The sequence below is a fragment of the Papio anubis genome, chromosome 9, assembly GCF_008728515.1.
Source record: "Papio anubis isolate 15944 chromosome 9, Panubis1.0, whole genome shotgun sequence".
Classification (NCBI taxonomy): Eukaryota; Metazoa; Chordata; class Mammalia; order Primates; family Cercopithecidae; genus Papio; species Papio anubis.
Window position 1 is genome coordinate 51,664,929 of NC_044984.1, and position 16,131 is coordinate 51,681,059.

Sequence of the window (16,131 nt, forward strand, 5' to 3'; positions counted from 1 at the left end):
TGTGTTAGCGTGGAAAAATCTTTATGGCAGTCACTTGAGCTCAGGCAGTTGAAGCTGCCGTGAGCCATGATCATGCCACTGCATCCAGCCTTGGTGACAAAAGACCCTGTCTCAAAAAAAAAAAAAAAAGTTGGGGAGACAATAGGAGTCCTACTCTTGAATATGGGCACATCAGAAACTTTGGCAGAGGTTCCAGGGATGAGGGTGGGTCATCGAGGGCTCCCAGGATTTCACACATTCATACACAGCTCCCCAGGAAAGGCTAACCTTTCACTGCCCTCTCTTCTCCAGCCCTGACTAGTTTTGAGGTGGTGATTCAGTACGGCCTGGCCACACCTGAGGGCCTGGCTGTAGACTGGATTGCAGGCAACATCTACTGGGTGGAGAGTAACCTGGACCAGATCGAGGTGGCCAAGCTGGATGGGACCCTCCGGACCACTCTGCTGGCCGGTGACATTGAGCACCCAAGGGCAATCGCACTGGATCCCCGGGATGGGTGAGGACCCTGCCCAGCCCTCTCCTGGCCCCATGGCCCCCCTGAAGTCCCATCAGCCTGGCCAGGGACACCTTACTTCTCAGTGCCATTTGCCTCCTCCCACCCTCTACCTAGGATCCCACTACAGTCCCTCCCCAAGGGCCCCAACTTTAGCCCTCCTAACCCCTCCCCACTCCCCAGGATCCTGTTTTGGACAGACTGGGATGCCAGCCTGCCCCGCATCGAGGCAGCCTCCATGAGTGGGGCCGGGCGCCGCACCGTGCACCGGGAGACCGGCTCCGGGGGCTGGCCCAACGGGCTCACCGTGGACTACCTGGAGAAGCGCATCCTTTGGATTGACGCCAGGTCAGTGCCCTCTATGCCCTGGGGAGGCCCAAGTCTGTGGCACCAGGACAGGGTGGGGAAGGAACTGTGGTGACAAGGGTGGTGAGAAGGCCCAAGGGATCTAGAACTAGGAACGGTGGCAAAGGATTGGGCACAGGAGAAGGACGGAGGGGCATGGGGAGACTGGGGCTGAGGGGAAGGGGCGGGTAGAGGAGGCGGAAGCAGGGCCGTCAGCTGTGGTTATTCACACTGTACCGTCCTCTCCACTCACCTGTCCGCTCCCTGTGTTCCCTCTGCTGGGGCTGTGTCTGCCCAGAGGGAGGGGAAACTTCTTTCTAATTGGTCTGCCCTGGGAGGGTGCATTTTTCTGACTTTCATCAAAGCCCTGAGTGCTGACAGCAGCCCTGGGGAGAAGTGACTGAAAGATTCCCTTGTGGCTTGGGAATTGGGGCCTGAGAGCTGAAACCTGGACCTGTTGGGTTCTCACACCTTGGTCATTCTGTCTATCTGCTCTGGCCAGCCGGGCTTAGGGGAGGGAACGGTCCTGTGCTCTTCGCTGGGAGGGCTGTGGCCAGGGCCCAGAGGATGGGCGCCTGGGCAGAGCTCTGAGGGCTGAGATCCCGGCTGGCATCCTCATTCTGCTCCATCATGCTCTCAGGTCAGATGCCATTTACTCAGCCCGTTACGACGGCTCTGGCCACATGGAGGTGCTTCGGGGACACGAGTTCCTGTCGCACCCATTTGCAGTGACGCTGTACGGGGGGGGAGGTCTACTGGACTGACTGGCGAACAAACACGCTGGCTAAGGCCAACAAGTGGACCGGCCACAATGTCACTGTGGTACAGAGGACCAACACCCAGCCCTTTGACCTGCAGGTGTACCACCCTTCCCGCCAGCCCATGGGTAAGCGGCTCAGGGCCTCGAGCCAGAAGGGAGCCAGCAGCCTCTTTAGAAGCTCTAGAAGCTCTTAGGAGAGGAGAGGGCAGTGAGAACAGGAGCAAGTGTGCTGGGACGGCAGGGGTGGGCCGGTTGTTGACAGAGGCACCGTCTAGCAGCAGAGGAGGGTCTAGCAGTAGTGGCTGCTGGAACAGGGGGAGGAGAGTGGGTGAGGGAGGGGTGGTCCATGTAGGGAGCAGCAAGTCACAGGATTCTCTGGCTTCTTCTCTTCCCCACCCTGCCCCCAGCTCCCAATCCCTGTGAGGCCAATGGGGGCCGGGGCCCCTGCTCCCACCTGTGTCTCATCAACTACAACCGGACCGTGTCCTGCGCCTGCCCCCACCTCATGAAGCTCCACAAGGACAAAACTACTTGCTATGGTAGGAGCCCCTCCCTCCAGAGCCAGTGAGCAACTGAGGCTGAAGGGAAGGCTGCAGGCCCCAGGCTCCTGGTTGTCCGCGAAGGCAGAGTCCCAGTCAGGAGGGTCCCAATAGGAGAGGCTCAAGAGACAGCCACTGTGAGAAGGGGCTACAGGTCTGCCAGGGAGGCTGCACCCAGGGGGGTGTGTCCATGGAACCAAGGGCCAGTAGCAAACAGACAGATCCAGAAGAAGGCAGGGCCTGAAACCAGGTGGGTGGGAAGCACAGAGGCAGGGACTGCCTTCAGTGACCAGCCCGTGCCCCACAGAGTTTAAGAAGTTCCTGCTGTACGCACGTCAGATGGAGATCCGAGGTGTGGACCTGGATGCCCCCTACTACAACTACATCATCTCCTTCACGGTGCCCGACATCGACAACGTCACAGTGCTAGACTACGATGCCCGTGAGCAGCGTGTGTACTGGTCTGACGTGCGGACACAGGCCATCAAGCGGGCCTTCATCAATGGCACAGGCGTGGAGACAGTCGTCTCTGCAGGTTCTTCCCGGCCCTGGATGCCCACCAGTGGACATGGGCACCCCCACCCACCCCTTGCTCCCAACCCTGGTCTACTTGGTCCGAGTGGTCCTTCTCCCAGTCCTGTTGCCCCTCAGTGCTCCAGCCTGGTTTCCTGATCCCTTTTCTCCAGAAAGCACACTGGCTCCCCTCCTGACCCACTGCCCTGCAGACACCCAACAACCGACTCCCTGCTTGTGCCCTCAGACTTGCCAAATGCCCATGGGCTGGCTGTGGACTGGGTCTCCCGAAACCTGTTCTGGACAAGCTATGACACCAATAAGAAGCAGATCAATGTGGCCCGGCTGGATGGCTCCTTCAAGAACGCAGTGGTGCAGGGCCTGGAGCAGCCCCATGGCCTTGTCGTCCACCCTCTGCGTGGGTCAGTCTAGGGCCCAGGGCCAGGGAGCATGGGGTGTGGGGCTGGGAAGAAGAAGACGCTGACCCTTCCCTCTTGGTACTCTCCCCCCAGGAAGCTCTACTGGACCGATGGTGACAACATCAGCATGGCCAACATGGACGGCAGCAATCGCACCCTGCTCTTCAGTGGCCAGAAGGGCCCCGTGGGTATGAGCTTCCCTGCCCACCCCCACAACCCTTCCCTACTTCCTTGACCAGGAGGTGCTCACAGGGTACCTCAGGTGCCCCTCAGCCTCCCCAGAGCCTCAGCTTAGTGCCTGCTCTCACCACCTGCCCCCTCGCCTCCCCGCCACGCACAGCCACACATCCTCACACACATATCCTCTGCTCCTATCCCTGGATTCCCAGCCCTGAGCCAGACTCCCTGGCAGTGACACCCCCTTTTCCAGGTCTGGCTATTGACTTCCCTGAAAGCAAACTCTACTGGATCAGCTCCGGGAACCATACCATCAACCGCTGCAACCTGGATGGGAGTGGGCTGGAGGTCATCGAAGCCATGCGGAGCCAGCTGGGCAAGGCCACCGCCCTGGCCATCATGGGTGAGGGCTGCTGGGTGAAACAGAGATGACGCAGAGCAGGCCAGGCCAGACCTGGGAGACGGGCTGGCTTGGGGCAGAATCTCACCACGTGGGGGGCCTGATGACTTAGGGCCAATGAGCCCTTCAGGAGAGCTGGGTGTGGGGCCTTCCCAAGGGTCTCATCCCCTCCTGCTGCCCCAGGGGACAAGCTGTGGTGGGCAGATCAGGTGTCGGAGAAGATGGGCACATGCAGCAAGGCCGACGGCTCGGGCTCCGTTGTCCTGCGGAACAGCACCACCCTGGTGATGCACATGAAGGTCTATGACGAGAGCATCCAGCTGGGTAGGTGTGAGGCCAGGCGGCCGCTGGGGTCTCAGGGGTAACAGGGGAGGCTCCAGAGCTGCAGGCTGCAGGTCCACGGGGCAAGGGAGTAAGTGGGTTAGGCTGCACCCACCACCCAAAGAGACTCCTTGTTTCCTTCTCACAAAGGCACCTTATAGGCTCCCAGCAGCCCTATTCATAAGGCCAGGGGCCCAGGAGGACAGAAAACCTGAGAGCCGGGTGGGGTGGTGACCCCCATTAGGTCCAGGGTGAAGGCAGTGACCATCCTGTTTCTGAGCAGCCCAAGCCTGACCCTGAGGTCCCAAGGAGGGCCACCTAACCCTTTCCCTCTGCCTCCCACCTGCCCCCAGACCATAAGGGCACCAACCCCTGCAGTGTCAACAACGGTGACTGCTCCCAGCTCTGCCTGCCCACGTCAGAGACGACCCGCTCCTGCATGTGCACAGCCGGCTATAGCCTCCGGAGTGGCCAGCAGGCCTGTGAGGGTCAGTGCCTGGCTCTCCTCCCAGCCTTGTCCCAGCTCCCCAACCCTGACTCCTCCTACCCTACAGCCCTACCTTTCTCTTCTTACCTTGGGGGCAAGACTACATTCATGGTGTAGGGGACACTGGACCATGAAGTGGCTATGAGTCTCCAGTGCTTCCAGTAGGATTTTGGAAAAATAGATGTCAGCAGGCAGATCAGTGGTAACTGCATGGAAGAGGCATGCTCTGAGCTGGGTTTTATAGGACAAGTAGGATGTGGATGCAGGGCTCAAAGGAGAGGGAACTATACATAACGTAAGGTGTGTGTGGGGGCCCCAGCCAAGAGTGGTGGGCAAAGTGTGGGGAAGTCCTGGAGATAAGGCTGTGAGCTATGCGGGGCTCCTGTGTTCTCAGCCAGGAGTGCCTGGAAAGTGATGTTTGGGGAAGATCAACCTGACTGCATTGGTGGTGGGGAAGAAACAGAGGCGGTTAAACCAGTTAGGAGGCTATCAGGAGTAATCGGAGTGTGAGGAGATGATGGGCCTGGGCTGGGCTCAGCAAGTGTTGAAGAAAAGGAATGAAACTCAGACCCATTTCACAAGAACCTGCTAACTCATTTATGAGCTTGCCGGGGGGACAGCATTTCCCAGAAGTGCATTCCTAGGAGCCTCCCTCTTTGATGTGGGTAGATTTTACCAAAAGAAATTCTGAGTTGAACAAAGTTTAAGAGTGTTTTGTGCTGCAGAACTTCTCAGAGCCTTGAATATGTTTATGTGTGCTAAGAATTTTTCAAGTGTTTGGGGTTTTCCAAAACTCGCTTGACCTTCATTCTTCTTTTCATGGAGTCTGAGCAACCAGGGCCCATTTGGGGATTCACTTTGGGACATGCTGTATCAAAGGGATAAAGGCAAGGGAGGATTCTGAGATGCATGGGTAGTGGTGCCTCAAGACATGGGAAAACTGGGCCAGGCATGGTGGCTCATGCCTGTAATCCCAGCACTTTGGGAGGCCGAGGCAGGCCAATCACTTGAGGTCAGGAGTTTGAGACTAGCCTGGCCAACATGGCAAAACTCTGTCTCTACTGAAACCACAGAAATTAGCTGGATGTGGTGGCGGGCACCTGTAATCCCAGCTACTCAGAAGACTGAGGCAGGAGAATCGCTTGAACCGGGGAGGCAGAGGTTGCAGTGGGCCAATATTGCGCCACTGCACTCCAGCCTGGGCGACAGATCAAGACTCCACCTCAATTTAAAAAAAAAAAAAAAAAAGGCCTAGCGTGGTGGCTCACGCCTGTAATCCCAGCACTTTGGGGGGCGGAAGCGGGCAGATTACCTTGAAGCTGGGGTTCGAGACCAGCCTGACCAACATGGAGAAACCCTGTCTCTACTAAAAATACAAAATTAGCTGGGCGTGGTGGCACATGCCTGTAATCCCAGCTACTCGGGAGACTGAGGCAGGAGAATCACTTGAACCCGGGACATGGAGGTTGCGGTGAGCCAAGATTGCGTCATTGCACTTCAGCCTGGGCAACAAGAGCGAAACTTCATCTCAAAAAAATAAAACAAAAAAACAAAACAAAACAAAACAAAATGAAAAAAAAAAAAAGAAAGAAAAGAAAAAGAAATGGGATAACTGGGTAATGAGACTGGCTTAGGAGTGACCTTATGGGGTTGAGTTTTAAGTGTTGGAGAGAGGGTGTGGCATGGACCAGACAGAGGGAGGACAAAGAGGAAACTAGAATCAGGCTGAGCGCCAAACTGGAAGTCTAGATTTTGGAGTCACCTAGTCCTGATTGTCTGGTCTGAACTCCCAGACTTTCCCTAAGGGACTTGCAGGGTGCAGATTGGGTTGTGCTGGATGGAGGAGGGCAGAGCACAAGGCGAGAAATCCGAGTCTCTGCTGCCCTCTCATGGTGGCTAGGGGTCCTGCAGGTGGTTCCCCAGAGCTACCAGCCAGGTGAGCTTCCTCCCGGTCCATGCTCTGACCTCAGGCTAGGGTGTGTGTGCTGGGTGGAGGATAGGGATGATGGCGGGGGAAGACATCAAAGGAAAAGCAGAGAACAGTTGGAGGGTGACAGCAACCAAGCTTAAGGGGAGAGTGTTGGCGATACCCATGCCTTAAGTGTCCTTGTGTTTCAGGCGTGGGTTCCTTTCTCCTGTACTCTGTGCACGAAGGAATCAGGGGAATTCCTCTGGATCCCAATGACAAGTCAGATGCCCTGGTCCCAGTGTCTGGGACCTCGCTGGCTGTCGGCATCGACTTCCATGCTGGTGAGCCATTTAGTGGTGGAGGGAGTTGGGCGTGGCGTGGGAGCTTTAGGGGTAGTGTGGTGTGCCCTGAGGGTCCAGTGAGAGGCTGCCTGAATCGGCCCGAGGTGGGGCACTTGCTACAGCTGCCACCCCGACTCCACCTCTCCTTCCAAGCACCTGACCCCTCCGGCACTCTCTCACCTCTGTCCTGAGCCTTGTGAGATTTTGACCCCTCGCCTTACCCCTGCCTTACTGGTCATCCCCATGTCACCTCCTCCAACTCCAGAAAATGACACCATCTACTGGGTGGACATGGGCCTGAGCACGATCAGCCGGGCCAAGCGGGACCAGACGTGGCGTGAAGACGTGGTGACCAATGGCATTGGCCGCGTGGAGGGCATCGCAGTGGACTGGATCGCGGGTGAGCAGTGGGTGGGTTTGTGGGGCTTGAGGTGTGGCAGAGGACTGGGGGATGTGGGGGGAGGAGGAGTTGGTGGGAGCAGGAAGAGGAGCTACAGGGGTGCCTGGGGGCTTGGAGGACACCAGGTCCACCTGTCCTCACCCAACCTCCCTGAGCCCCACCAACTCCCTCCTTAGGCAACATCTACTGGACGGACCAGGGCTTCGATGTCATCGAGGTCGCCCGGCTCAATGGCTCCTTCCGCTACGTGGTGATCTCCCAGGGTCTAGACAAGCCCCGGGCCATCACCGTCCACCCAGAGAAAGGGTGAGGAGCTGGACAGACTGGCTCCGGTCTGGCCTTGTCATTCTGCCCATGGCCCATGCTGATGAGGCCCTGTCTCCCCAGGGTCTGGGGACTGACCCCCCACTTCCCCTCTACCCCACAGGTACCTGTTCTGGACTGAGTGGGGTCAGTATCCACGTATTGAGCGGTCTCGGCTAGATGGCACGGAGCGTGTGGTGCTGGTCAACGTCAGCATCAGCTGGCCCAATGGCATCTCAGTGGACTACCAGGTTCGCATGCCAACTTGGCCCTGGAGCCGATGGTAGACCCCTGACCCAGGCCCCTCCTCCCTGTGATGAGCCCATTCTGGGAGGACATGAAGCCCAAGGGAGGTCACGGGGTCTCCCGGCCCAGCCCTGCACCCAGAGTAGGACTCCTGCTACCACAGAGATGATGGGCAGGGGTCACTCAGAAGTGGGGAGTAGGGGAGGGGAAGGATGCCTGGATGTTGCCTTATCAGCAGGGCAGAGGGCAGGAGTGTGTGAGGGGGGGAGGCTGAACTGAGGGCCCCACTCTGGCCCACGCACTCCCTGCTGCCCCGGACATGGGGCTGGCAGTGGGTTCAGCCCTGGAGGTGAGGTGGGTGCCTCTGGCCTGTAGGATGGGAAGCTGTACTGGTGTGATGCACGGACAGACAAGATTGAACGGATCGACCTGGAGACGGGTGAGAACCGCGAGGTGGTTCTGTCCAGCAATAACATGGACATGTTTTCAGTGTCTGTGTTTGAGGATTTCATCTACTGGAGTGACAGGTGAGGGCTTCTGTCCTGGCCTCCTCAGCTGATCTGTTCCTTCCCTCCCCGCTCCACTGACGCTCTTCTTGTGACCTGTCCTTCCCTCAGGACTCACGCCAACGGCTCTATCAAGCGAGGGAGCAAAGACAATGCCACAGACTCCGTGCCCCTGCGAACCGGCATCGGTGTCCAGCTTAAAGATATCAAAGTCTTCAACCGGGACCGGCAGAAAGGTGAGGCCGGGGCTCTGGGCTGAAGTGGAGAGGTGAGGGGGACTCTGGCCTGGGAGGGCGCTCCCCAGGGAACCCAGCGTGAGAGGGCCAGGAGACAAGTTAGACCTATGGGGCACCTTCTGATGGCCCAAGAGACCCAGGGATGGGGAGGAAAGGCTGATGTGCTCCGGGACAGATCTAGACATTGGGCTCTGGGCCCTGGAAGGTCGTCCAAGCTGGGAATACTGAGGCAGAGGGCAGCACTTTTGCCAAAGCCTGGATGACAAAGGCACCAGCGAGCCTTTCCCAAGGCAGGCCCTGCCCTCTGTACCCTCCCCTCCCCCAGGCACGAACGTGTGCGCGGTGGCCAATGGTGGGTGCCAGCAGCTGTGCCTGTACCGGGGCCGTGGGCAGCGGGCCTGCGCCTGTGCCCACGGGATGCTGGCTGAAGACGGAGCATCGTGCCGCGAGTACGCTGGCTACCTGCTCTACTCGGAGCGCACCATTCTCAAGAGCATCCACCTGTCGGATGAGCGCAACCTCAATGCGCCCGTGCAGCCCTTCGAGGACCCTGAGCACATGAAGAACGTCATTGCCCTGGCCTTTGACTACCGGGCAGGCACCTCTCCAGGCACCCCCAATCGCATCTTCTTCAGCGACATCCACTTTGGGAACATTCAGCAGATCAACGACGATGGCTCCAGGAGGATCACCATTGTGGAGAGTGAGCCCAGACCCCAAGTCTTCCCAGGAAGTGGGACGTGGGGCGGGGAGCAGCACACACTCTCAGACCCCAGCCAGGCACTCTACCCTGAATCCCAGCAGCTGCAACTCAGCCGACTCCCACTGCACCCCCGCAGTTACATGACTCCTGATGTGGAGTCAGTGTCGGCTCCCATCTTCCTCCCACCACTGGTCCTAGTTCTGCCTTCAGGGCTGCACAGAACAAGCCAGAGGTCACTGTGGAGCCCAGCGCTCACAAACCCAGGCTGCAGACACGGGGCTGAGCTCCAGTCCCTTGGGGTTGCGGTAACTTGGGTCAGTTTCCTGCTCTTGCCAAACCTGAGCCTTCTAATCTGCATGGTGAGACAGGATTCCTTGAGCTGCTGCGCATGAAGGCCTAGCTCAGTGATGCTGGGGATGGAGTGTGTGCTCTGGAAAGAGCAGTTACAGTGTCAGGGCTGTCATCATAGGACAGCCTTTCAGCTCTTTGAAAACTGCATCCCACTACATTTTCTCTTCTTCAGCCTGGTTACCACCAGGTCCTTTGACTCATTCATTTGCTCATTTATTCATTCAGCTGGTCCATAAAGACCTGCCAGGCGCCGAACTAGGTGCTGCATGTTCAGACCTGTCCTTTCAGCCTTCTCTGGGACATTTTCTGCTGCAACTTAGTCCAGCCCACATGTCTGTCTAAAAATGTAGCATCCGAAGCTAAACCCGGTACTGCATGCTCGCAGCTTGATCAGGAGAGACTGGCAGATCAATCCCCAGTCCCCTGGAAGGGATGTCCCCTCCCCTCTGGTTGTTTGCAGACCATACCACAGCATGGCCTTTTGGCAGCCACCATCACTTTTAACCACTAACGCTCGAGTCTTTTCTCTTACACTGCTGTTCAGCTGTGTCTCTCACTGTGCCTTGGTTCTTTAACCTGAGTTTAAGATGTCTGCTTTATAAAATAATCAATCCAGCTCAGTGTCTTTTTAAGTAGGGGGCTCCCCGGTACAGCCCAAGTAGGCTTTGATTTACTGAAATCTATGTTGCACTCAACTTAGCGGAACTACAGCTCCAGGAAAGTGCAACCACACCAGGAAGCCCGATCGCCCTAAGTGGGAAGACCGAGGGAGAGGGTTGGGAGGTGACCACAGGTCATTTGGGTGAGGACAGCAGAGGTTGGGGGCATGAGTCAGACCCTGGTGCCCCCGAGCCCCCTCTGCTACACCTCATGCACTCCCATACGCCACACTTCCCCTTCCAGCCAGGACAGCACGTGTCCCAGGCTGTCCCCCATGGCTCCTGTGCAGGCTGCCCTCTGGCCCCGTCCCGCCCAATGGCTGCTCCTGTCTCTTCACAGATGTGGGCTCCGTGGAAGGCCTGGCCTATCACCGTGGCTGGGATACTCTCTATTGGACAAGCTACACGACATCCACCATCACGCGCCACACAGTGGACCAGACCCGCCCGGGGGCCTTCGAGCGTGAAACCGTCATCACTATGTCCGGAGATGACCACCCACGGGCCTTCGTGTTGGATGAGTGCCAGAAGTGAGCTGCTGCCTGGGGATGGGGATAGTGGGGAGAGGTGGGACTTGGGGCGGCAGAAACTCCCCAGGCAGACCCAGGTTGGGGTGCAGGAGAGGCAAGCCCTCACTTGAGCTCCACCCTTCCCTGCTGTGTGATCTGGGGGGAGTTGCAAAAGCTTCCTAAGCTTCAGGTTCCTCTTCTGTGGTACAAGCTGGCTAAGATTTCAGCTGTCTGCACCAAGGGGAGCATGAGGACTGTGGGGGACGCTCTGCCTTTGTGGTTGATTCATTCATCAGAACACCATGTTGGAGGCACAGGGTAGGGCCTCTAGCTCTGGGATCCAAAGCTTCAGGCAAAGAATGTCTGTTGAACCCGTCGTATGGAAGCCTCGGGCTGGGCCTTCAAGCCACTTAGCTAGGTTGAGAAGTCATACTTGTGGGAAGCAATGGTAACTGGCACAGGGCTGTATACGGGTGACCACAGGTCTCATGAAGACAGTAGATTGGCCCAGAGTCTGGGATTGGAAAAGACAAGGAAGGCCAGCTTGGACAGGGCAAGTGCTTTGAGCAAAAGCCTGAAGAAAAACAAATTCAAGACAGGGAGGACAGAAGGGGACCTCTGCACACCATGGGACATAGGCAGGCCTGAACCCAGCCGGGAAGTGAGGTCAGGGTGCGGAGGAGTTAGGAGCACAAGCCAGGACAGGTGGCAGGAAGCACCTGGCGGTGGGTACTCCCCCTGGGGGGTTCACCCGCAGTCGGCCTGCTCTGTTCTCCCACAAGGGCAGCCTTCATCCTGGCTGTTTGGGCCTCTAGTGAGCCACCCCTCACCTTAGGGATCCTGGCCCACATGTGAGCAACATTTTTTTCCCAATTCAGCAGTGCTTGGAATGTTTTTCAAAAGCTTTACTAGGAAACTAGTAAACACAACCCAAAGCAGCTGTATAGATATGTGAGCGTCCCGAACCCAGATTCCCCCTACCTGTACCCCAGTGTCAGTCACATCCAACCTGGTTCAAGGGCCCTCTGTTTCCTCCTGCCTCTGTTGTCTGGCACATCCGCAGCTGATGACGAAGGTCCAGTCCCCGCTTTCATGAACCTTGGCTGCCTCACCTGTCTGGGGATGGCCTCAGGGCCTGTACCTCATGAGTCTGGAGCCTCCATGGAGGGTCCAGCAGGGCTGCCCTGCCCTCGTCCCAGAGGACATGTCCTCCTGGCTGCCCACCAAGCTCCTTTCCTATGAGCCAAGGGGATTCCGTTGCACATTCAGCGAGTGGCTTTTGAGAGCAAAGAAGGTGCAGAGGACCTAGCAGGGAGCGCGAGGGGCGTCATGAAGAGCTTTGTGGCTGTGTGCTGAGGACTGGCCCCGCCTGCAAGTCAGGGAACATGTCCTTGAAGAGGAGGCATGTGAGCCGACATCTGAGGATGGCAGGAGTGGCTGAATGGGAGCATGGTCCCAGCACCCAGGAGAAAGAGCTGAGCCAGCAGGAGGGGCCCTCCCCCTGGCCAGAAGGAGCAGGCACTTTCAGGGAATCGGAAGGAGCCGATGTGGACCCCAATGGAGGGGGCAGGGGCCAGTGGAGACTTCAACACCCCAGCCTCCCCCTGAGCCCTCCCTGCAGTCGGCACTGGAGCACTGATGACCCTGTGGAGTCACAGTCGGATAGTTAGAAGGCCTGCCATGTTGCTGGACACTGAGCACCTGCCCCAGGAAAGCCTCTGTCTTCCCTCCCGCCACATTCCTGGGAAGCAGGTTCACCCAGACCACAGTTGTGTCACATGGAGGAGTCTGTTGACGCCAGGAGGAAAATCACTTCTCACTGCAGGTGTGAGTGGTTTCACTTGAGGTGTGGGAGTCCCTGGTGGGGACTGACAGGCCAAGTCGAATCCTGACAAGCCAGGAAGATCACCGGTCGCTGCCCCAGGACACCCATTCTCCCTTGTGGAGGCTAGAGGGACACGCCGCCTCCCTCCCAACTTACATCCCGATTCCAGAGCCATCACACACCCCTGCTGTCCTCCAGGATGAGGCCCTTAAGATCAGAGCTTCTCATGAGCTCGTGGAGGCTCAGGGCAGCCAGTGTCTCCCAAGGGGCAGAGCAGCACCGTTTTCCTATGTGAGCCCAGCAGAAGGCGCGATAGTTCAATGGTGCTGGAGACGCTGGGGGTGGGCAGGAAGGGTGTGACCTGGAGAGGTATGAGGAGACAAGTTCACAGGCCAGAGGAGAGATCTGTGGCCAGAATGGTGAGGGACGGAGGTGGGAGGGGGCCAGAGGCACGGGTGGGGGCAGGGGCAGGTCCTGTTAGGGAACTGGAGAATGGAGCTGGCTTTCATGTGGCTTGGTGGTCTCAGACTCCACTGTGCATAAGGATCGCCTGGGAGCAAGAGAATTTGGAGTCCCCTGCCCCGCCCTGGTCCTAGCTGAGTGACAAGCTCTGGGACTGAGGGCCCAGGGCTCACCATCCAATGCCGGTGGTCCGAGGATCACTCTGTCACACCCAGGATAGTGCTTGACCAGCCTTGAGGCCTTCCTCCACCCCACAAGGAGCACAGCATAATTGGGGGCTGGCTGTTCCCATTGCCTCCTTTACTGAGAGGAAACCAAGGCTCAGAGGGGTGACAGGCTTATTCGAGGTCAGAGCCATTATGAGGCAGAACGGTGGCTCCAACCCCAAACATGTAAAGGCCTCAAAGTATGGAGAAGGGAACTCGAGGGTTCCTTGAGGATAGGACCCACATACCCCAGGACCAGGGACACATGCCACACTCAGCTCCACAAGGGCTTCCTGAATGATCTGGAAGACAGCCAGCCTCCCTGCACAGAAGAGAGCAGTTAAGAATAAACTCCTGGGAAATACTCACATAGCGTGTGCCATCTGTCCTTAAGATGGAGATTAACTTCTTCCACTCTCACAACCACCCTGCAAGGCAGGTGGTGCTACCATCCCCACCTCATAGAGGAGGAAACTGAGGGATAGGGCTGTTGAGCAAATTGCCTAAGGGCACCTAGCTGGTGGTGGCGTAGCCAGGGCTGGAACCCTAGAGCCTGTCTCACTTGGCTCTCTTCTTAGCTAGTAGACGGTCACTGCCCAGATACTGCAATGTGAATATCTCACACTTGGCCCTCATCCCCTCACACTCAGCCACCTCATGTGAGAACTGCCTGTGCAATAGCGGGGCCCTTTGTGGGCGTTGGGGCACTCTTGGCCTCAATGACTCTGAGGTTGCTTTGCCTTGGCGGGCCTCCAGGTTCCAGGTGCCTACGTGTCCTGGCCTGTACCCTCTGTGGTAGCCTCTCAGGCTTTTCCTCCTGATCCCTGGACCCTCTTCCCCCAGCCTCATGTTCTGGACCAACTGGAATGAGCAGCATCCCAGCATCATGCGGGCAGCGCTCTCGGGAGCCAATGTCCTGACCCTCATCGAGAAGGATATCCGCACCCCCAACGGCCTGGCCATCGACCACCGTGCCGAGAAGCTCTACTTCTCTGATGCCACCCTGGACAAGATTGAGCGGTGCGAGTATGACGGCTCCCACCGCTATGTGAGTCTGCGGGGTGGGTGAGCTGGCGGGCGGCTGAGGGGAAGCCAGGGCCAGGGTCAGCCATCAGCTGAGACCGTCCAGGCACAGACGTGGTGGGAGCAGCTGGGAGGAGGCGAGTCCCTCCAGGCCCCAGCCTCGGGCAACCCCACCCTGTCCAGCTTGCTCCTCATCAGCTAGGTGAGGGAGATGGCAGGATGCCTCTGTGGGCCCTCATTCTGTAGCTGTCAGAGGCCAGGCCAGGCTGTGGTCCAGTGGAGACTGGGCGAGAGGCCCGAGCGATGCTGTAACAGTGATGGCGCTGTCTCCACAGGTGATCCTAAAGTCAGAGCCTGTCCACCCCTTCGGGCTGGCCGTGTATGGGGAGCACATTTTCTGGACCGACTGGGTGCGGCGGGCAGTGCAGCGGGCCAACAAGCACGTGGGCAGCAACATGAAGCTGCTACGCGTGGACATCCCCCAGCAGCCCATGGGCATCATCGCCGTGGCCAATGACACCAACAGCTGTGAGTGGGGCTGCTGCCACCTGCCTCGCCCTCCTGCCTGTCGTGCCTGGACATACAAACACACACCCCACACCCCCCCACACATACCCCACACACCCCCACACATACTACACACACCCCCACACATACCACACACATACATCCCACACATACTATACTACACACACCACACAACATACACCACACCCCTCCCACACATACCCCACACACCCCACACATACCACACACATACCACACACACCCCCCACACATACCACACACACACATCCCACACATACCATACTACACACACCACACGACATACACCACACCCCTCCCACACATACCACACACACCCCCCACACATACCACACACACACCCCCCACACATACACCACACACACCCCTCACACATACCACACACACACATCCCACACATACTATACTACACACACCACCACACGCACATACACCACACCCTCCCACACATACCTCCCACACACCCCCCCACACATACCACACACACCACACATACCACACACACATACATCCCACACACCACACACACATCCCACACATACTATACTACACACACCACATGACATACACCACACCCCTCCCACACATACCACACGCACCCCCCACATATACCACACACACACACCCCACACATACCACACACACCCCCACACATACCACACACACCCCCACATATACCACACACACCCTCACACATACCACACACACACATCCCACACATAATATACTACACACACCACACGACATACACCACACCCCTCCCACACACACAACACACACACACCACACCATACACACCCCCCATACACCACACACCACATACATACACACCCCTGACACATACACACCCCACACACAAACCACACACACACCCACACACACACCACACATACCACACATACACCACACCACATACACACACACCACACACACACCACATCACACATACCACACACACATTCCACATACCACATAAACACACCCCCACACACACACCACACACATACCACACACACACACCACACCACACATACACTGCACACCACATACACACACCACACGTATCACACACACCCCACATATACCACACCACACACACACACCACATACACACACACACCACATACACACAGATACCACACACACATCCCACACATACTACACTACACCACAGCACATATACCACACCCTTCCCACACAACACACACACCACACCATACACCCCCCACACCACACACCACATACACACACCCCAACACGTACACACACATACACACCCCACACACACAAACCACACACACCCACACACACACCACACATACCACACACACACACCTCACACCATACATACCACACATATCCCACACACCACATACACACACACCCCCACAAACACACCACACATACCACACATACACCCCACACACATACACATCACACATACCACACAGC

General features: G+C 57.5%; 1 protein-coding gene across 1 annotated transcript in view; it reads left to right on the top strand.

Moving 5' to 3' along the window:
- LRP1 (LDL receptor related protein 1) overlaps nucleotides 1–16,131 on the top strand; it is an 85,725-nt gene that overhangs the window by 48,266 nt on the left and 21,328 nt on the right. The window contains 21 exon segments of the mRNA XM_031651048.1: nucleotides 292–496; nucleotides 677–841; nucleotides 1,479–1,578; nucleotides 1,580–1,724; nucleotides 2,006–2,137; nucleotides 2,445–2,672; nucleotides 2,898–3,072; nucleotides 3,163–3,257; nucleotides 3,500–3,649; nucleotides 3,830–3,970; nucleotides 4,321–4,455; nucleotides 6,573–6,704; nucleotides 6,970–7,104; nucleotides 7,281–7,410; nucleotides 7,532–7,658; nucleotides 8,029–8,180; nucleotides 8,271–8,395; nucleotides 8,721–9,098; nucleotides 10,449–10,638; nucleotides 13,954–14,158; nucleotides 14,469–14,661. Of these exon segments, the coding sequence (XP_031506908.1) occupies nucleotides 292–496; nucleotides 677–841; nucleotides 1,479–1,578; nucleotides 1,580–1,724; nucleotides 2,006–2,137; nucleotides 2,445–2,672; nucleotides 2,898–3,072; nucleotides 3,163–3,257; nucleotides 3,500–3,649; nucleotides 3,830–3,970; nucleotides 4,321–4,455; nucleotides 6,573–6,704; nucleotides 6,970–7,104; nucleotides 7,281–7,410; nucleotides 7,532–7,658; nucleotides 8,029–8,180; nucleotides 8,271–8,395; nucleotides 8,721–9,098; nucleotides 10,449–10,638; nucleotides 13,954–14,158; nucleotides 14,469–14,661 (3,438 nt within the window).